This window comes from Branchiostoma lanceolatum, chromosome 5 (assembly GCF_035083965.1).
Source record: "Branchiostoma lanceolatum isolate klBraLanc5 chromosome 5, klBraLanc5.hap2, whole genome shotgun sequence".
In the NCBI taxonomy this organism is placed as follows: domain Eukaryota; kingdom Metazoa; phylum Chordata; class Leptocardii; order Amphioxiformes; family Branchiostomatidae; genus Branchiostoma; species Branchiostoma lanceolatum.
Window position 1 is genome coordinate 2,919,825 of NC_089726.1, and position 23,537 is coordinate 2,943,361.

Consider the following 23,537-nt stretch of genomic DNA (forward strand, 5'->3'; position numbering starts at 1 on the left):
GGGCGGATTCCGCGGAGAAACTGGTAGACGTACCAAGGAGGCCAAGGATGGAGGCATGCTTTAGTAATGAGCTCGGATAACAAGACTCCGCTGACAAAGTACCGACTTCTCGAAGAGATGAACGTATTAATGAAGATATCATCAGTCAGACGCCCAGGTTTAATTGACAATTAGGGGAGAAAAGTCGGTAAAAGCTATTCTATCAATTCCATTAAAAAGCGACACGAAGTCTCGTCAGCGCCAAGGTTCTACCTGAGTCTTAATCCCATCACTTTCTTCTTTGTGGAATTCCTTGACTTAAAACATTCCACCAAATCTCATACAGATGTCCCAGTCGTTTTGTAGTTACGTAAAGCGCTGCTTTGTAATTGACATTTACAATGGATGCATGTACCCCTAGCTCACAGTGAAAGTGGAAAAAATACACGCCAACATTGAAGACCAATAAAAGCCACAACCTTCGTCAAATGTGCCTTTTACGTTTAGATACTTACAACCCTTACCTACATTTGACATCATGTATCCACAGGAGAGCATATTCTAACAGTATCCCTACTCCTCCTGGACCCGTTCTATTCTACATTTTATCGCATAGTAATATGCTACACAGCCAACTTTAATTGGAATTTAACTTGGAATCACGGCACTACTAAACTGAAAACAACGTAAATACAATCGCAGATCGTCCAATTGAAAATGTTTGTTTTCCAGCTCACAGACGATATGTAAGTGCTTAGTATTCAAAACCACTCTACTGCAAATTAACACGGTAGACATACTAACATACATGCGATGATAATTACATACTCCGTCTTCTTTTTCTTTCCCTTGCAATTCAAAATACCATTTATATACAGGTACGTTTGTGAAGGTTAGACATCCAGGTAATCAAAATATAAACAGAATTCAAACTCTACAACTAGATAAAATTTTATACAGTTGTAGAGTTTGAATTATATTTATACATTAATTTTAAACACAGGAAAGATGAAGGCCCACAAGAAAGGTTCAGCAAAGAACATTAGTCTTATGATAAGTCTGAGTGTCTAGACGGCAGCGTTGCCCCAAAGCTAAGGAGACCATGGAACTTCATCAATCGGCAGTGCCATTCTCTAAGTCATTCTTTAGCTCTCTTTGCCTCACAGATATGTTGAAAGGCCAAATCTCCCTCACCACTTACAGTTAACCTTTCGAGACTCGCTTTGCATGTGCGGCTGTGCATTTCTCGAACTGGAAGCCTAAGGCAGAAAACCCTTTCTTTCTCCTTTGCTTTGGGGCTCGATTATTCTTTTCCGCTCTTGCAGTCTCAGTGAATCCCGTCATGAATTCAGCTTGAAAGACGGCATTTAGACAAGAGCAAGGCTGTACAATATCTTTGTGATATCCTAACATACGGGCTTAGTTTCTCCTGCAGATCGCTCTTAACGTTTCCCCAAACATGGGGACGGGCGTAAGCTCACAGATCTGCCTGGTTCACTGTCCAGACACCCCAGAGACGGGCTCCGATTCCTGACAGAGATAAACAAGCTTCTGGAGGTCAAGGAATTGGCCCCACGACGGCATAACTGAGACATCACAATGGTCCGATCACCTTAATAGGGACATAGCAAAGCGGAGCTCCTCTAAGTGCTGTTGGAAAATTTACGCATTATGCAGGGACATCCAACAAGTTACCAAGAAACTTCCCCACTCCGATTACCTCACTCCAAACTTTAGCTAACGGTGTACAATTTGTCATAGTAACGCCTACCTCCTGACTGTGAATCGGTAAACTTACGGCATGCTGTTCTCAGCAGGGCAACAGCCAAATTGCCTGTCGTAATGCTCTGTTCGAAATGGAATGGGACCGTGATAAAGCTATCAATTGCATAACACGATTACGTTTCAACAGAAAATCTGTATTATTTTGACACAGAAACAGCATGTATTTGTAAATCGGTACAATAATGACGTTAGAAACACTATCTTTTTATTCAGCATCTCGTTTTAGTAAGTGAACGTAAATCATACTTATTTCTACACAAAGAAAATGAGGCTTCATTTTTCTATCTTGGGTATTTTCTGTGAAAACAAATGTCTAGGATTGAAAACTAGTAGGTGTCCCTTAAATGACAGTACATACATATATACTAAATCTAAATTTATCGATACGTTGCTCTGACTACTGGTTGAATGAATAAGGATATTCATGAGGATAAGTGAAACAAGGTAATAGTTGCTGTATCTTCATCTAGGATTACACCTTGACGATATTCCTTCGTGAGTACTGGAGGGACGAGAGGCTACATTTCTCGGAGACGAACCGGAGTCTTAGCCTTGACGGACGGCTGGTGGAGCGGCTCTGGGTCCCGGACACGTTCTTGGTGAATGCGAAGAGTTCGTTTCTGCACAAAGTCACCGTCGACAACCGACTTCTTCGTCTGTTTCCGGACGGAAGACTGCTGTATGGTTTGAGGTACAGTAAACTTCTGCCATTTTCATTTTAAAGCAAACCTTGTCTTTAATCAAAAAGGTTGAGCAAATCAAAACCATTCTGGCTAAATGGGGTAAGGTATTTCCCGAGCAGCCTTCTTAACCACTGCCTCTGCTAATGAGTTAGTCTGACCAATGGGATAGATGCTGCCTCAGTACCAAGAAGTGGTCTATGCTGCCTTGCACTCAGAAATCTAAAAATACATAAGTAGATAAATAAGATAAAATAACTATTTTTGTCTATGTATTTGTTTGTCATTTAAAAGTCATTAAATATCTGTTACATTGGTCATTCAAAGGTCCTTTAATATTTATAAATTGGGGAATAGAAAACTTATAGAGATTACACGTTAAACTTTGCTTCTGTAGTTTTCAAGGGCATACACTGCTTTCACCGCCAGAAACATTTACAGTTAATGATGATATGAATTTTACTTGGCTGTTCTTCACTCCCATAGTCAACTGTAACGTAATGTAACATGCAAGCCCCGTTCCAAATTGCACTAGGCTAGCAGTGCCCTGTCAGAGTCGGTAACTTTTCTGACTATGGTAATTCTAATTCACCACAATATTTCAAAACTAAACATGGGGTTTTGACTGTATTAAAAAGATCATCATTACGCCAAGCAATTTCCCCTTTTGTCAAAGAATTTGCAGACTTAAGATAACCTCATTAACAATTCTGTACTTAACGACGTCTGCTATTTTGTATGCATTGACAAAGCAATAAGATAAAAACATACTAATAACATTAACGCATACCATATGCATCGATTATCAAGTCAAAACGTATTGCAAAATCCAAAGCTAAAAGGGAAAATCCAATTTGTTCTATATTGGTCTTACATTGTGAACCCTTAAGAGGAAAAATGTTCAAAGTGATGCCTTTGAGTATGTTATATGTACACGTTATGATACGGTCCTTGAACTCTCACCGCACGTTGGTGATCTATACCGATGCCATAACATCGGTCGCTTCAAGCTGGATGTGTACGAATGCGATAACGGCCTACCAAAGCGAAATGACTCATACAATGGAAACCTAACAAAGGGGCTGTGTACATTGTGTGTTTGAGTTATTCCCTTCAAAACCCGAACCCCCTGCAATGTCCCCATTTATCGTTATCCGTGGGTATCCTTGACGACAATCAGACATCCCCAGGCGAGCTGGCAGATACCGATGATGCCGGTTTTCTCATCGCTCACGAGGAATTGATGTTGAACCCACATCAGAGCGGTACCCCCAGGAGAAGTACGAAGCGGCTCCAAGGAGTCAGCCAAGTCACCATGTTGTCTCAACCTCTCTCCCTGCTCCATACATCCTGCCGGGCCCTTCCGACAGGCCCGGGCTCTTAATGGATAGCGATGTGGTCTTGAAAGCATTGCGTGGTGGGCACTGCTATTCATTATCAGGCGTAGTGGAGAAAGATGGCAGGCTCATCTTCAGTCCGCCCATCCTCCTCCCAGCGCGTCCCGTGATAGAGACAAACGACGAGCCAAGGTGACATTCGATTTTCGATACGAGCATGACATTCAATTTTACGGGAGAGCCGCTGATGAGAATCAGGGCAGCCGTCGGCCGGTCGAAAAGCCTGGCTTGGAGAAGAGCTTAATGTTGCAATAGGAAGATAATTCCTATCCCGCGGAGGAATCCGGTTTGTCCTATTTTTTTTTTTTTAATTCTTGCCTCTCACGTCATTGCAATACAACAAAACCAAAATTAATGAGTCTTTTTTCTTTAGTTTGTAAGTCAGACGCAAACATCTAGCGCAAATCTAGCCCCTCCGTTTTATCCTTGCCACTCTATTTGTCGTAGAACAAGATAATCCAAACTTTGAAGCTTTTAAACTTTTTTTACTCTCTAGCTCTTAGGTCAGATCCAAACGTCTAGCGTCTAGCTATTTCCTAATTTTTCAGAGCTTAATGTTGCAATAGGAAGATAATTCTTATCCTGTGGAGGAATCCGGTTTTTCCTCCTTTTATTTTTATTCTTGCCTTTCATGTTATCGTAAGACAACAAAACCAAAACTTGCAAGCTTTTTTTCAGGTTTGAAAGTCAGATGCAAGCATCTAGCGCAAATTTATTTCTTACTTTTCATTCTTGCTACTCAAGTTATCGTAGGGCAACAAACACCAAAGGTTTAAGCATTTTTTTTGGTTCGTCCGTCAGATGCAAACGTCTAGCGCAAACTTGTAGGCTTTTGGTGCAGGGCCGTCACATGAACAGAATAGAGTGAAAGCTGTTCAAGGAAAAGTCGTAGAAAAGGTCAGAGCTGTCCATCATTACTCCAATGATAACCAGACCAAGGATTTGCCGGGTAGAAGAGTAATGTGGAACAGACCAGAAAACCAGTAGGTTCCCTCTACACAACTGAAGGCCTAAGTCCTGGCAATCTGTACCAATCATACCATATGAGTACTCCAATATGTCTTGGCTACGCTCAATCATCAGCTGAGCAAGACGTACATCTTCTACTGCTGACAAATCTTAGCGTTTATCATTGTGACAAAGGTAGGAACGAGTTTTCTTTCAGAGTGGGAATTCCAAAGATTGAAAGGCCATCGTAGTTTCGCCGTTACAGATGAAGTATTGGAACGGATTTTTGTTCGGCCTGAGAGAGATCACTGACATCGTTTCGTGTTGGTGGGTCAATCTGTCTCGGAGTTGTTTTCCGCAGAATATCGCAGTTTGGAGGCTGATGTTCGTGTGGTTTGTGTTGAGAATGGGCATCGTCGAACCATTTACGAGGTTGAATTGTAGCTTTCCACGCAGCGGACGTTCAACAAATGGTAGTGCTAGAACCGCCAGATCGCGACCCTACACACCGGGTAACATACACGTCTGTCCCATTCCCAGTCGCATTGGCAATTTAGTTCGACTGTGGAACTTTCTCAAACCTACTTTATCGCCGCAACACCATCTATCAAAAGTTGTCCTCCTAGAAGTTCGGTGGAGTGCATCTGAGTACATGGCAACCTGTTGATGCAATATAAGTCTTTTCCTTTTAATTTTTACAAAGATATCAGCGTGCGAGTGGAGAAGGGATGTCTTTCCTTTGCCAAATCTTATCTCGGTTCTGCAGCTGCGGCACCAATGCGAAGAACTGCAATATTGCGAAGAGGGAAGACATTGCTTTTTTTAATCAAGCCCCGATAACGCCCTGGGGAAATACAAGTATGTCATTTGTGAATGGGGGATTGGTATTGCAGCGTCGACGTCTTCATATACTATAAGATTAAGGACTTTACCTGCCTTACAAAAAGACGTTTTTGTAATGGACGAGACGTTAGCATCTACCATTGTGATATCTATGGATAAGATCTCATTCGAAATCCCTAGTATATTGAAACAAGGAACGTCATGTGACTACTTCCCCTTCCTCATGCAATATTGACTAACAAATTCTTTTGAAACGTTCGCATGTGGACCCGAAATAGTTTTAACAATCTAACCGGAACTTTTTATGGGACATTTGCCAGTAGCTATCACATAGAACATAATATCTACCTATGGGGTACGGAAAGGAGTTAACTTTCATTTCGGAGTAGAAGGAGTCCATTCCAAGAGGTGATGACCCACGTAGGTACACAGGAAATTGCGTACATATCAGCCTGAAAATAAAGGAACTGTACATCATGTTATCTAGTGAAATACGAGGCTGTAAGCTACCGTAATGGCGAAAATGCCGTCTGTGTTTGCTAAATAGATTTTATTATGGTATCGCAACAGTGGTTGTGTGTTTTTATGGTAATGGGTGTGCGTCTAGTCACTATTTGTACTAGGTACCAGATAATATACCAAGTCATATGACCAAGGGCCAAGCTACTAGTATACATGTTATATCTATCTATCATTTAGATATTGCTTCAGTAATAAAATGAAACTTTAAGTAATTTCGCTTATCAATAAATGGGGCATTATTGCAGAAGATAAAATTATATTCAAGCAATATTAACATGGGGGAACTTTGCAATAACAGCGTCGTCTTAAAGTTGCTTCACAACACAGCGCAACGCACGTCAAAATCTATTTATATTAGCATCACTAACGATCGGTTGTTATATAGAAACAACGTTAAGCGATCGTAATCAAATTGTGCTCAGACAATTTTAGTGTATAGTCTAAAGTCAGCTTTGCATAATGCTCATAAAATGTGAGCTACACCAAATGTGTAGGTAAGATACATCACAGGAGATTTGCATCAACATTTCCTCATGTTATACTATTTGCATATTCGGCATGCCATGACACAGTATGGCATATCAGCTCGGGCAATGTTGAAATCTAATACACCAGTATGGCTAATGTGGCTTGGAAAGTAGAAATCTGCGACGTAGATTGAGCTACAATGCCATTGGAATTTGATACATGAATAATGCCATTAGTAACAAGTCTCGATCATACAAGTCTACTAACAAGGCAAAATTCAACTTCTTATTTCTGAACACAACAAAGTTTAAGCTGACTTCCGTAGGTTGTTTTAAATGAGGCGTTAAGCGCACATTTAGTGCAAATAACTCTCAAATGCCGCCGGTGTGGATAAAAAGTCATTAGGAAAATGTAGGCTAACGTGCCAGTAATATGCCCATGCGACACATAAACCGTAAAGAATGATCCCAATTTCAAGTCAATTATCGCACAGTCCTATTTGGCCAATTTGATCCTAAGGCGTCAGCCAACATAATGACCCGTCTGAACAGCAATGTGTGACTGGGAAACAGGACACGATTGGAGGGGGTTATATTAAAATTTGAGTTGCAGACACTGTAATTAATCACTGACGAGAGATAGCGGATGCTACCTGAAACGTCTGACTGTTTCAAAATTTTATCAAGTTGCTTGAGTAATTATTTTTGGCGTACTGTAATCAATCAATTTATCATTTAGATAATGAATGGTTTATTTGATAATGGACACAACATCTCACACTAGTAATCAAAAGACTGAAGTGTGTTGTGAGAGTACATGGATTATTTATATAATTATCGCGCACAGTTTAAAACGTTAAAATGTTTACTAAATTGTATCGGGCAGGATTTGGGCAATTATTGCATTAAGTTCTTCTACGTATACACCATTGGCAAAACCCAAAGTCATTATCGACAATTACAAAATACAAAGCATTCCGCCTTCAGACAGTGTAAAACTGGTTCACTGTTCACTTAGAATCAAGAGTTTGAAGATCTCACGACTCTATGAAATATTCAGTTTCTCGAATACCTTATTTGATGTATTGTAGTTCATTAATGATGCAAATAAGGTTTTGACTAACACTACATGTGTCCATTGATCACGTCATGTTACTTTACGTGGAACGTGACTAGCATATGGAAAATATGTAACAGCCAAAGCCACATTGCCTAAACACACTCAGCTAAATAGGCAAATAAACAATATCTCATCGTGAATAAGCAGCCATGGGCTGTCTGTCGTCTAATGCATGACTGGTTCTACCGACTCTGACCTTTACTTCCGGACACTCTGGCAAGTCTTCTATTGACAAGGCATTCAGACAAGTATGGGCACACACCAATACAGACCCAACTTGCACGGAGTTAGAGAGGAATGGCAATGAGCATGATCCCGCCCATGACACCGAAAAGCATCCAGGTGTAGCTTTGATGCCAATAGGGAATCAACTACATCATGTCTGAGGCACCTGTAAACATCAGGCGATCAATTAAAGGCCCCGGTGGGCACTGTTGAAATGCATTTCCACTTTGCCACGCACTGTATAAAGTTTAGGCCCTGCTTGAAGTTTGCAGTGAACACGTTGTACGGCATGTATAGATTGTCCTAAGCGTGGAAATGGGGACACGATGATGACGGAGTGGACAGGAAAGCGCCACATGCTGATCCATAACATCTCCTTCCTTCAGACCTTTCGCATTCAATACCCCCAGAAGAGTAACCTGCGCACTTTACCGTACCACAATTGGTCACTGTCGTTTGCATCTCTTCCGCCCATTCAACTCCACACTCTCATATCGTACTAACACATTACGGCGCTGCGGTTGTGTCTAAGAGTGGCGCCTTCTAATAAGGCCACAACCCACTGTGTCCAATTCAGCTATTCCCGCGGCTGTCCTAAATGTTAGTTCTGAAAGGGGCCATGGAACTTCACAGCAAATATGAGGGAAAAAAAAACGTTTTTAACACCAGTGACCTAATAAGACTCGCAGACTTTAACGTCTGGCCGTATACGTAGTTCCATCAAAATTGATAAGACATATTTCTTTTTGATGCATACCAGCTGAGCTTAAACGAAAAGCCCTATTGACAACACAACCCTGAGGCAGATTCTTAGTTAAGTTGTGAATAGGGCAAACACCGACGCTCCACAAATACGCCTTGACCTTTTTCTGTGGTTTGGGTGAGTCAACCATGCACCTTTCGTGTTATTTCAGGATCACTGCCAAAGCGGCCTGCCCTATGGACCTCCGGAAGTACCCGTTGGACGTGCAGACCTGCCCTCTGCAGTTCGAAAGCTGTGAGTATTTAGCTACGACATTAGCATTACCCAATAGAGCTAACCTTGCGGCAAAGAGCTGACAATGAACGGCTTGTGGACATGGCCTCTCCTGATGGTCTGTCAGTCCCGGAGGAAGAAGTGTTCATCACGTGGCGTGATGAGTAATTAACACGCTAGGATGATTCGGGAAGGCGGGGATTTCCGCCCGGGCAGCAATCATGCCAGCCGTGCTACCGTGATGCAGAGTGGTATTTTAGCACATTTGGCATTAGAACGTATCACGCCTGTCAACACTGCGGACTATACACATCAATCTGGCCCAGACCGATCATAGAGAGCCACCACACTGCATTAAGCCTCGCCGACCTGAGAGGTTCTTTCAGAATGATTGGTTGTCAGTTTGATACTTTTCGTGTCTGTATTTGCCCAAAAGGGACAGTCAAAAAGCAAGTTTCACATTTCACAGCTTTACAGAAGCACCCATAAACAAAGTAAGTGTCGGTCGAAGTCATCAGTGTAAGTAGTTGTCATGACTCAAAGAAGTCATAAAGACATTAACATTGCTGTGCCGTGATTCTTACACAGACTCACAATATACTTTCGTCATTACATTTCACGGGCCCCATTCCTTTACTGTCCCAAGTACTTTCCAAACGGGGACGCTTACTTTGATAAAGCATTTATCGCCTCGCTAGTCCAATACAAATAACAATAAACATTGCTCTTTACTTTAGCTTTGCGGGTGCACACAACAAACTCGATTTTCCGGTTCGTGCTTTGACTCCGTTTACGACAAAGCTAAATGCCTTTATGTCGCGATCCAATATGAAGGTCTTGATACTCTATTCTATTACGAAAAAAAAATGCAACGTTAGGAAAGAAGGCAAAGGTAAATGTCACATTGGAAAGCTATCAAGGACAACAGGTGCCTATAAATCCAACAGAGGCCGGTCATACCCAATCATCAGGCTGCTTCTATTTTGGGATACTTTGGTTGCGACACTGGTAGATTAAGCTCAACCTTATCATTCTGTGTATGAAATCAACTCATCACTTATCTTACCAATGACACTTTGGCAATACCCGATGAAAAATGATTCTTCAAACTGAGACCGAATGTGAAAGGATATCGCGAACTCCTCCAAACTTTTGGATACCATGCCAAATTGTCCCGGACGAAAGCTGTACACGTTGTCTCACCCAGCTGAATTTCAGGATGAATAATTTCCAAATCAGACCATTTCATATTGCCTTCACTTTGTCGTGCTAACCTCTGTGCATGCAGATATACTATCTGTACCGAAAATACTTTCAGGTGAAGTGGAAAAAACAATTTCAATATTTCATCTCACTAAGGAGCGGAAGGTATCGGATGGATGCTGCCATATTAGGTTACCAGATTTGTTTTTGTAATCAAGCGTCGACGGCCAACTGTACAATCTGTGCCCACCTAATGGGGCTTCATAACAGAATTCTAGAACTGCCAAGCGACCATCAGATAACAGTGACGTGTTTCAATGATCTATAAAGAATTTCATCCCTAGAGATGAATTAATTTGATTTTACGATTCCTAAAAACTCATGACAGGTTCGACCCACAAATTGAATTCTTCTGGAAAGAACATTTGTCCGACTTACTACGCTTTCAATACAGATAATAGATTTGGTAAAGACAGGCACACAGTTTACATGTAGTCCCATTAGATCGTGAAGAGGAATGCGAAGTTTCCATGTAGTCCCGTTGTTACGACTGATGATGCAATTTTTGCATGGCATTATAAAGTGTGATCAGCGCTGGTTGGATAAATTATCCCTGGACATACTTTAATGGGTGGATAAAGTATAGAAATGTGACATGGAAAAGTGAACGATGTTTCATCGATGTATTTTCATGATCTACCCCAAAGTTGTCGTGAAGACAACTTACAACTCTTAAAAATGAACGATAAACATAAACTAAAGCAGGGATTGGAATACCCCTCGATGTGTCTTGTAAACATTCGTTGACAATAGCCTATTTTTAGAGACATAGAATGAAAAGAAAATTGAGCCTGACAAGTGACTTGGATTTACCCACATATCAACTGAACAACACCAATCTTCCTCAGCCTAAATGGCCCTGAACATAGTCGTGGAGCTTTTTGGCACAGTTGATCCATTTCGTCAATCATTTTGTGCCAAAAACATATTTTAAAACTTCAAGTTTAGGATCCCTTCATAACATATCAACGACTCTATTTTCCTTTTGCAGATGGATACACGACTGAGGACATCCGTTTCAAATGGAAGGACGGTAACGAGTCCATCCATGGTCTGGAGCGGATCGAGCTTGCGCAGTTCTGGGTAGGGGACCACGAGGTTTCCGACGAGGTGCAGAAATACGAAACAGGTCGGTGCTACAAACCTACACACTGCGCTGATGAAAAATACACACTGCTAACCACACAAATGGGGAAAAAATGAAATGTGACCCAGATCTCTTGGCACTGGCTTTATAATCTCAAGGCTATCCGTGCAAACATATAGTAGTCTCGTCATGACACGCGTTTTCAACCACCGGGTCACCCTTACTCTTCTCGAAAAGTTTGTTAGGTTCACTGCACACACAAATTTGTTTTAGAAAAGTGAAGGGAAGGAAGAGAAAGAGAGCTAGCCGAAACTCGTTTTGAAATAAAGCAAATGAGCACTTAGTACATGCTATTGCAACAGACCCATTTTAAACCCTCCGTGGCAATCCAATGTACATACAAAACAGTAATGGTATACCAATACTTTCTTACCGCCCCGGCAATACTTTTTTACTGCCAAGGCTGTATTTTTTCCCTTTTCTGACGAAAGGATGAAAAAGTGTGTAGCTACGATTCGTCTATCCTGCCGTCAAACATCAGACAATAGAATGATATATGTTTAATATCCATCGGATGTATCCAGCCATAAACTTCAACTATGATAGTTTCGGCATCACGATAACCTTCATCTTATCACATTTCGGAGGTATGTGACATAGCCATTTTCCTTAAAGCACTGAAAAGCTATTTAAGTGAGAACCCCGTGTACTTGTGTCATTTAGTCTGTACAATTGAAAAAGCTGTCACGGTGAAACCCGTCATGGTACTAGGCTGAATAAAAGTTCTAAACAGTAACTACGCGGCTCCAGATGTCTTACTTGGGGAAGACTGATGTGTGAAAGATGTCGGTTAGCTTGAAGAATGAGTCTATTGACTATGAGCTATTTTCTTTAGAGATGCTTTCATATCTAAATCTGAAAAACCTATTGTAGGTCATGTCAATGTCAGCTACAAGACGTCTTATTTGTGTAACCTACATGTGCTTTATTAGTGTTGTATGAACAGCATGTTTTCCTGTAGCTTTTGATAGCAGCAGAAAGGGCAATAACATTGGCAAGTTGCTAATATACACTATGTTTCACCTCTAGACATTGACATATTTTGGCCATTGCGGCTCACTGGCTTCATAGTTATCACTTTACACAATCAAGTTATCTCATAACACGCCCGAATAGGCAGTCCTTTTCAGCCAGCAGAAAAATGGAAAGAAGCCAAAAACATCAGCATACGAAGCGTATTCTTCTAGTATGAATTCATCTGTTAACACCCCCATTCCACTAGGACGGCGCTCTCACCGCGCGCTCTCTGGGACCTAAAATTTAACAAAGCGTTCAACGAATTTCACGCAAAAAAAAAATCTTGAATAACCTTAGGATTTTTATTTCTAAATATTGTAACAGTCATTTTGGATATTGCAAGATAAAGCACTATGAGCAAATTCGTTGCCCAAATATGAAATCTCACATCGAAAACTGCATAACCTATAATATAGTGTATATTGTCCAGGTACGGCATATGTAGGATACCAGTGTGCCTGTCTTGAAATACCGCAAAATCAGCATTTTCTCACGAACATACAGAAGACATCAACGCTGCATCACCCATGGTGAATCTTAAGATCTAGAAATGAAAATCCAAATCAAATCAAGTATGTCCTCTGTCGGTCAATATTGACCATAGCAAAACCCTGATTTACATCAGACGTATAGCATCTGCCATGGCTAGGACACGACTTTACTCTTCAATAGCAGCTAGTTGTCAAAAGTTACGAAAAAATGTGTCGTTATGATCGGCCATGGCGAAACATGTTATATTCGAAAACGACAGTGTCTGACACATAAGGCCCATCTATATGGTGACTCAGGTCTGTCACAAAGTTTTTCTTACAGGCAGATATGTAATTACAAATTAAGCATATTTAGAGCAGAACTAGGCTTGCATTGCCGACAATGAGTTGGGATTTGGTGCCAATCGATTTGATGAAGCACTAACCTGAATCTGCAGCCTACCGGATCCGCAGAAACCTGTAATTGGCCAATTGATTGCCGATTATGTCATGTTCGACCTATCTTAGATCGTTTTGAAATCCCAGGTTCGTGAGGTTTGGACATTCCACGCTTAATGATGCATGCCATATTCATTACACAGACCCTACATTTTAAACATGTAACGTTATGTGCTTTAGGGTGATGTCCCATTAAAACATGGGATTTGTTAGGCCCATCTAAAGCAACAGAAATTGAAGTTGAAAAGTTGTGTATTTTAAGGAAATATCCTGAAATTTATAATCCCCGATTGATATCTCTCTTTAAGAAAGAGAGAGAAAGAACGCACGAGAGACAAAGGGAGAGATATATAGAGCTCACTTTGACCCTTTGCATATATATAAGTATATTTATATAGAGAGGGGAGGTTTACATGTATGAGGGTGGTAATTTATAAAGGATTCACATTGCCTCTACTCCGTCGACTTTGTTGTCATCTAATGATTAATGTGTTGGTCAGACCAAAATGATACCCATCAACATCAATACTAATAAAGTTCACAGCAGGACGAGGTAGGCGCGGCTCCGAGCCTTTCATCCCCTCTATCAGTCTGGCTTACGTAAGTCCCTTTGTAATCGTCCACATCCGGGATCAGACTGCTGAATACTCGAGATAAGGCTTGCCAATGTCAACTTGGCAGGCACAGCAAATGTTCAATCGAAGTTGCACGTCAATTTGCCCGGGCCCTGGTTAAGAATCGTACCAGTCCTAGACGTGCAAATCCATTGAGAGATGTGATCAATTGGAGTTATTAGGAAATTGATTTGTCGCTGTGTCTGTGAAGGTAGCGCCAATAATGGACGTAGGCAGTGGACACAACTACACCGTGGTCGAGGAGGCGATATCGCTATACTAGAAATCATCAAATATTTGACCATGCATACTGATTGTAACACGGAACATTTTCATTTTTTTTATTTAAGGCCATGTTAATCCCCCGAGGTTCCCAAAAATAATGCGAGCGTGCAAATGAATAAAAAAGTTTGGCCAAAAAAAACTTGCCTTCATTATGAAATCTATGTGGTCAAGAAGGTTGTCACAATGACTTTACACACAGAGAATGGCATACCAAATCATGGATTCTTCACTTTTGTTATTTAACATCTTCATCTTTGCCCTCTTCGACATTAGAATCCATTTTTCCGAAATATCTGTTTGCAATTTACAGCATATATTGTTTCATTTTGTAGCTGCTTTGCATGATTTACGATATGGTAGAAAACTTTATTTTTATTTTTGGAAATGGACGCAAATTGATGCGTGCGCGGATGTCATCCATATAATCAAATCAACATGGCCTAAAGTGCATATCGAAAATAGTTGATACGAATATTGCTACGCCGTAGACGTTGGTGGTAACATGCATCACTAGCCAAGCACAAATATGGGCATGATAGTCAAGCTCGGCTGGTGCAGCGGTCATGCCGTCAGAGTCACGTGGTTGGTAACCTTGCAAACGACAGGATGAAGGGTAACACGGATGGACTAGTCCATTAGCCGAGATCTAACAGTAGATCTATTATTGTTAGTACAGGTGCCACGGTCATAGGTTGCTGACGTCACCTACAAGCATCGCTTTCAGATCTTTCCTGTAGACAATAAAACTTCGGCTTCTAACCACAATGTCCTTAAATCAAGGGGAATGGAGCCGATAAAAAGTCAGATAAGGCCAAATCCACTGTCTGATAACAATTGAGTACACCGCGACCTTGCTATCTGACCTTCACACTTTGAATGCAAAGGGTTGTATGCAAATAAAGGAGTTTTGAAATACCAACGATAGACAGTTATATTGAGGCAGAGCGAAAGGGGCCTGCCCTCTGTCGTCTTTCAACAGTTAATTGCTTTCCAATCGTGACTCGGAGCAAATGAGTATTCGCATTTGTCCGGATAAAGGTCATTGAGTCCGAAAAAAATGAGCCCCAAGTAGACGAGTTATAACGAAAAACATATTACTCCACCCAATATTCTGTTCAGAGAAAATTGCTGCAGCTACAAGATTAGTGGTTAAGCTACATCCTCCTAAGTACTAAACGCTAAGGTAACCACGTAATGCTATATGTGACCTAGGTGGAAAAACATATTAAAAAAGCATGGGATGATTCTATTCCAATCAGCCCATATTGGAAACTGATCTTCCAGAATCACCCAATTGCACAACTCATCCCACTTCAAACCGTGCCATTCTTTAAGTCGTAAATCTCAAGTAACCTCTTCGTATCCTTGGTAATAACAAGGCTTCAGCCAGTGGCTTGATATATGGACTGACTTTTGAAACGGAGCCAGCCAAGATGGATGCGGCTTTATTGATGGAAAAAAGGGTTTATATACATTTTGTAAAAAGGAGCGACTGCTAACTGAACTGAAAGAGTTGCTTTCACAAGAGTATAAACACCTTGCTATACGTTTAGTGCGCCCTCCACATTTTCATAGAACGCAATTAATGATATCTTCAGAGCTTCTGAGTGTTAACACAGATATTAAGCATCCAGCTGAAGATGCCAACAGATATACTACCAAGGCAGTAGTGCTGGCCTTCTTTTAAAATCAATTTCTTCATTGTGATGAAGTTCTTGCATATCATTGTGAAAGCAGAAGATGGTTTCAAAACTAAATTACCACCCTCCCTCCGATGCACTCCATCACATTTCCTGTCAGTGATGCTTGCATGGATTCAGTTTCCAGTCGATTAGCAGTTGTCTTCTCCAGGCCAGGCCCATTTGTCGGCAGTTCTAACCGATTCTACCTTATTCTTCACCCAGGCGAATATCCGCGGCTGACCATTCGTTTCAAGCTGTACCGGAACATCATGTACTTCATCCTGCAAACCTACCTGCCGGCCACGCTGCTGGTGGTCCTATCGTGGGTCTCCTTCTGGATTAACCATGAGGCGGTGCCGGCTCGAGTCGCCCTAGGTGAGTTAATGTGTTCGTCCATACAGACTATTGAAACCAAAAACCAATGCCACAACAAAGACTTTCATGTGCAGATCCATATCTATGTGGAACAGTTTGCCACACCGGATACAAACGGTAACAAAGAGCAGGTTTAGGCAGGAGATGCTAACTAAAGGCATATCTGTATAAGTTGTTATGTTTGTTGCACTCAAGGAAAAGTAGCTATATACCCACTGTATGATAGCTAATGGAGGCCATGAAGTATCAGTATCAGTATCGGGGACTACCTCTTTGATAACAGTTCACATAGAGAAAAGGTTAATGATGCATTTACAGCATACGTTGTTTCGAAGTTATCATTTTGCTTTCAAAAGTAGTCCTGATAGAAAGAAACATCCAGTGACTGAAAAAGAAAGAGACATTCATCTATGTTACCAAGCCTACAAGGCAGGGGAGCTACTTGGTCATCAATCATAAGTGCACCTAAGAACAAGTGTGAAAAAAAAAACTATTACCGGGTATACTTTGTAATTTTCATTTTGGCATTGAGAGCTACTGGAACGCTTGGTGCTTTGGAGATAGTACCCAGCATTGATCCATGCGATCCATCGTACCAAGGAGTGAGGAGAGAGAACTAGAGTTGGTGGAGAAGCAAACTAAGCCATCTCATGTTCCAACTTTAGCGACTTTCCCTGGCCGACTGCTACACAATCCGCGGGGATCACGACTGTAGTCTCCTGGGCGAAATTTCACCTCGCAGATTCCATAGGTTAAATGTTTTGCGGTACCGCATATATTCTCACCATACATCATCAACGGGCGGCATCAACATCGATTGACATTTGGGTCGTAACACCTTTGCCCGTATTACGATTGTCCTTGGGTCGACTGTTTCTTAAAGAGCCCGTGACCCTGACGCATTGATTTCTCATTAACTGCTGCTTTACTGCTGAGGTTTACATCACACATCGAATGCATTTCTTAGGCTAAGGCAGCTATAAGTCAAATAGAAGTCTTCGTTATTTTCAAGCTAAGATAAGTAATTGGCACCATTTGTCCATGCCACGTTGATTCCCGCAATGCCTCCTCAACGAGTGGCTAACATACAACACCAAAACGCCTATTCTAACGTATAATATTTTTCAGGACGGCTGGTTGAATTGTGCGTTTGGGTTTGTGCAGTAGCATTGTGTGGACGTGGCGAAGTCCATCTAAGTAAATTTTCACATAAGCCAAACCGTGTAAACATGAAGTAAACCTATCCACGCGACATATCAAGGAATCTAATAAAATTGTATTTTGGTTAACATCCTTCATTTGGTTGTTGGCTATTACAATTTTAGCTGTCTGTAAGCTCAATCGTTGTAATGATGACGAGATACTAATACCCTCTGCCTAGCTGAGGTTGAGCTTTGCCGAGATTTAGGACCTTACGATAACAATATTCCTGTCTCCTGTACATACATACGCCATAGATCCTGAATAATTCATATTATCCAATTGGCCGTAAAACCTCAAGGACAGCAATGTCTGGCATATGAGAAATAATATGTGATGCTAGAAATTTACAAGCTGAATATAAGGTGGAGTGCCTTGGGTCCAATGCAATTATCTTAAACTCGTATCAGTTGGCAACCTAGGCTGTTCGGAGACTTGACTGACAAATAAGATCCAGGAACGTAACTTGTACGATAACCACAGATTTATGGTTTCCTGGAACAAAGACCAATGGGGAGCCAGATGAATTCCAGAAGCGAAGGTGTGTTGGCGCGAGGGAGTCTGTGATGCTATCCTTAGATTCCCCGTGCGGTGCATTAAAATGCATAGTTTCGTGATTGGAAGGGTGATTGGATATTACCGTTATCAGCAGAAGGAATGGTCACATGTCGGCAGATTCAAGAAACTGAAATCGAATCCGTCGATACCATCTAATACCGGGGTCACATATCCACACCGGGTCCCCCTCGGCCTGTTTGCGGGGACGTCAATAACAGTGATTGATAACCTTTATTGTACATTATCACATAGCCAGATGGCCTCGACCAATCAGAAGCCTCCATTGCCCATGTGTTATGACGCCATAACACACCCGTTCGACCATTCCATTATGTAGAGGGGGAGGTTATCTTTTTGTTAACATTCGTATAATGTTCATTTGTTCCCAAAATTGATTTTCAAGACATGGGGCAATGTGGAGGTGATAATAATAACAATAACCTTTATTATACATTCATGCCCTATCACGGGCTAGGTCACTTGCATATACATGCAGAATACATGGTGACGTTTATATAGTGCCACTGACAGGATTTCTAATACTAATTCAAAACAATGGTTCTAAAGCTAGTCTAATTCATTCTCGTCTCTTTGTGATGTTAGAAATATAAGTTGAGATGGACTTGTTCAACATTGTGTGTTCAAAATAATAGTAGATACTTGTTTGAACTTCTGTTTATTCATGAGAAACTCACATCGGCCTGCAGGGCCTTTTTCTGCGGCCATGAGGGAAGAAGTAAGGATCAGGCAAATATATACTAGTGACAAAGACATAGTTTACATCATCTAAAGTCCTAATTAATATATCAGAATATCTACACAAATTATCTTCAATACCATTTTGTCTTCCTAAGACATGTACTTGCTCTATCAGATAATAACAATATGCTAAATGCCCTATGTATCTCATATTTTCTAAATTCCCAAACTTTGACATCAAAACCCTTATTTTCTCTTTAACTACGTATACCCAGTTTACCATTAGAAGCCATTATTCATCTATGAGTGCCAGCACGGACATGTAGCTATGTAGCTATCGTTGTACCGAAAATGTAATGCTAGCACATGTCAGAACATATCTGTATGACAAGCAGCTCTCTTGCCTATGTAACCTGCGATCAAATAGCACATGATTTATGATCTTTGTACTCTAAAAAGTCCGGGCATATCTTAACAATCGACAACCGTCTGGTTTTCACAGGCATCACCACTGTCCTGACCATGACCACCTTCATCACCAGTGCTCGGGACTCACTTCCCAAAATCTCGTACATCAAGGCCATCGACGTGTACTGCGTCATGTGCTTCCTGTTTGTCTTCGCGGCGCTTCTGGAGTACGCCGCCGTCAACTACCACTCGAGCGTGCGCCAGCGCAGGGAACAGAAGGCCTTAAAGGCCAAGAAGTCCGGAGCGGAAGATGTGCACAAGCAGGAGGAACAGGTGATAAAGCAAACATCTTTCAATATCTTACACGACTGTCAATTAGGCTGACGATACTCTGTTTCTCCTATTAGGTACAGATAGTCGTCATGCTTCTCTCACTAGGCACATATAGTCTAATCTCCAAGAAGATCTACACGGGGTGCGAAAATCGTATATGCTAGCCAGAGAAGGTCCAGTCAGACTGGCTTGGAGATTACATATAGTCTTCATTCTTAGTGAGCAGCTGTGATTGGTTTTATTTGTAGTGCATACCCGGTAAACCGCATCGAGGCGTCACACCAGGTTTGTACTGAAGAGTACAGGCTGCATATCCTGACAGATATCTTTCCGATGAGTGTGTTGGGTTCTTAAACGTGCTCGAGGTGTGGCTCTCCTCAGACACGGGACCTCCATTTAACGTCCTATCCTAGGGACGTCCCTGACCGAAGCTAGGTAATCATATTCAACTGAGTAAAGTGGGGAAAGTCGTGTAAAGTGCAATTCCCAAGGGCACAACGTTGACGGGACAAATCAGGGAACCCCGGATTCGAATCTGATATCTCTGGGTTCTGGGGCCAAACACCCTGCCACTATGCCACCGTGACGTTTCCGCATGGTCTATATCATCTCGTTGCTGACTTAGGGAGAATGTATCTTGTTTTAGTCCTATTCATGTAATCCGTAGCCTTAAAGTGGCATTTGGGCTATTGAGTAAAAAAACAAACGTACTCAAGATATGTTGCAAATCACATTGGATAATCGTATGTCAAGTTCCAATCATAATGGGGATAAATATCATGTTGTCCGTATGTTATTAATTGCAGTTATCGGTATTGAGTTGTAACTCGTACTTTTCCGTTATCGCACGAGGAACTCTAGTCAAGACGTGTATCCATATTAATCGTCTGTCTTAAGAATGTTTGCTGCTCGCAGTATTTTCAATCTAAGTAGAATCAGCAGATTTGATACACACCATGTGTTGGCGCCAACGCAGTTCATGCAATAACATTCCGTCGTCAAGATAAGGTTTGCTGCTGAGGACTGCAGGCAATGGTTTTAATGGTAGTTCTAGTTATTTCGTACAAGGCAAAAGGCATTTCTACAATGATAAATCAAACTGACCCCGTTTGCTGTCAAGAATTGTCACGAATATCAACTGACATTCGTCTGCGACAATTATACAAATTTAAACAAATAGAACATCATTCTGACTTCATGACTCTAAATTTTTAAAATTCTCTTTGTTATTTGAGTATTAGCTTTCACTTTGATTACCATTCATCTGACTGCATATATCGTAACGGTTGGGTTTACTTTATGTCCTGCAGCCGGGAAGACTAGGCGGTCTACTAGCAGCTCTTAAGAGAAAAGGATTCGATAATGGACCCGAAAAAAGTGATGAGCAACCAGGTCACGGTTTATCTGTGACAGTGACGTCCAAAAACCTCGGCAAAGACAAGCACGACTCAGAAAGGCAAGGTTTCACTTCCCCGGGCCGTGGTCTTGGTAAAAAGATTCCTTGGTCTCGAGCGACGCGAACACAGGAAAATGTTCCCCTCAACGTTTTCAACGCTGGGTCCACAAACGTGCAGCGGCAATCTGACGCACACACAGGAGACGATTACTCCGTCATCAACGACGATCACGTGTGCCTGAACATCCCGACGTTGAACGTTTCTAACCAGAGTCTGGAGAGACGGCGCAGGAGCGACGCGAGTTCACGGCTGGGACGGAACTCTGACGGGAGTTCGAGACCAACCAGAAAGTCGTCCATCGCGTCCACCGCGAGTCCGAGAGGCAGCATAGCCAGGATGATCATTGACTACGCCAGAGAAATGGAGGAGAAAGGGATGGAATTAGTACCGCAACAGCAGGCATCGACGGAAAACGTTTCAAACGTCGATGATGATGACCTGATGAGTAGACCAAACGACGATCCACCTCCGGTGATCCGGCAGCCGGAATCACATCTCCGCGTGATGCCTGAACGTCGCCGCGCGCTGTCCAGCAGCGAACCGCCCACCTCCGCACTCAAACAGACCGAGTCCCGCCTGTCCCTCAGTGCCGACCCGCGCGCGCGTAAGCTCTCCGGCATGGGCATGGCCGTCCTCAATGCAGCAAAACTACAGAAGGAGGCGAACGACAGGGCGGCAGCGGCGGGGAGCGGACGGGGCCGACCGAGGGAGCAGAGCGACGCTACTGTGAGGAAGCGCCCGGTCTCGTTTGCCTCTCTGGGCCAGAAGGTCATGAAAATACAAGAGGAGGGAAGGCAAGAAAGGAAAAGACTCACCATCGCCGAAGTGGTCTCGCGAGTAAAGACTTCCAATATTAAACTGCAGGTTAAAGATGTGAACACCATAGACAAATATTCCAGAGTAGTCTTCCCAGGTGTATTCTTCCTTTTCTGTGTTATGTATTGGGTCTCATATGCACATACATAGCTGATCCGAAAACAATATACTTTTATTCCCTTACCTCACAAGAAAGACTATGCCGGATATTTGATTCATTGTTAAGATGGAGGGTATTCATACAAATATATGTGAACGTCATCAGATCAGATGTACCTATAATGGGCACACAGGTGTCGGAAAAATTTTAAACGCCAAACTTTTCACTTTACCTCTAAATTATTTTTCATCTATTAAGTTAGACGATGGTCGAAACTAACGGCGTCAATGACATTTGGTTTCGTATTTACGGTATACAGATGGAGCATGTGATCAAAGTGTGGGGAAGAGTGGTAAAATACAGGTTGAGTGCTTCATATTTGAGCCCCTGCATAGAAAAGGAGTAACGACCATGAATAGTCTTTCTCTTCCATTGGAAATCTCTTGAGAATTTCATGCCCTCTCTTCCTTCGGTATACAAAAGACCTTGGAACACAATAACACTAAACAAAAAAGAGAAATGTACATATACATAACACTGTGACTGTAGATAACGGTAGCCATGTTGGCCCAAGTACACGTATCTAATGTTAATGGACTCACATTACACAGTATAAGACACACGTGTACACACTAGAAGTGCCAGAAGCATCATATGTAAATTTACTTAATATCAAATATATCCCCATTGTGGTGAACATATCCGTAACAGGATGTTGATAGAACGTTTAAGGGCATCACCAGCCTTAAGAAGACATGTATAACTTACTCCAGTTTTTCGGAAACCTTTTGATAAAATTGGGAAAGTAAATTTAATCGTTTCGTCCAATGTACGACCAAGTGTGATTGTGTCTATATTGTCACATGATATAGCATGTGGATGTACATCTTCTTCTGAACGATTAGCAAGAGATGAGATGGCCATTAATGAATGCTAATCTCAGGATGAACACATCACATTTTATTTGTGGACAGTCCTTTGTTCATTATTACATTTGGTGACGACTTGGATGTCGGTGAACGGAAACAGTGTTGCCCTAATATGGACAATTTAAATAAACTGAAACATTATATCCCTAGAAAACTTTGTGTATGTTGATAAAGTACTGCTATGTCCAGTAACATTGTACAGCCCAAAAATCAACAGACCAATGGTGTGAGGTTGATTTGTAAACCGTACATGTATGTCATAAAGGGTGCCCGTGATCATCAAAGTAGCCTTAGATACCATCTGTGTCTATAGACGACCCATTCCGTAGTACGTTTGGAGAAAGACTGTCCATGATATACACTTAACATATCAAAATGTACACGAACCCGTAAACGGGTCGTTATCCTTATGTGCCTGTACAGCAACATTACACAAGATACCAACAAGTCATGCCTTAGTGTCATTTTTCCGAGGAAAACCTCTATTCCTGCTGGGCGTTAAGAAGATAGATGGTATTTTGAAACGGTTAATAGTGTGACCATGGGCAGTGCAGAGTGAAGGCGGGGACCTAACAGGTGTGATGTTGTATGATTTCCTCCGGCTGAAATTGGACACAAAGCCTGACAAAATTGCCTCATACTTTATGCGTCTACTTCCATTTAGCAGCACCTATGTATGGCTGTACTTCATGAAATATGATTAGCTTTGTGTATAGAATTCGTCTCGGCTATCAGTTTCCCTTACCCAACCCTATAATATGCAAAAGTGGACTTAAGATTTAT

At 41.7% G+C, this 23,537-nt stretch overlaps 1 protein-coding gene across 1 annotated transcript in view; it reads left to right on the forward strand.

Annotated features, from left to right (window-relative positions):
* Positions 1-23,201, forward strand: part of LOC136434416 (gamma-aminobutyric acid receptor subunit beta-1-like) — a 34,601-nt gene extending 11,400 nt beyond the window's left edge. The window contains exons 4-9 of the mRNA XM_066427205.1: positions 2,235-2,455; positions 8,881-8,963; positions 11,197-11,334; positions 16,102-16,254; positions 19,214-19,452; positions 20,763-23,201. Coding sequence (XP_066283302.1) covers positions 2,235-2,455; positions 8,881-8,963; positions 11,197-11,334; positions 16,102-16,254; positions 19,214-19,452; positions 20,763-21,875 — 1,947 coding nt within the window. The 3' untranslated portion in view covers positions 21,876-23,201. The remainder of the gene's footprint in view (positions 1-2,234; positions 2,456-8,880; positions 8,964-11,196; positions 11,335-16,101; positions 16,255-19,213; positions 19,453-20,762) is intronic.
* Positions 23,202-23,537: the final 336 nt, after the last annotated feature.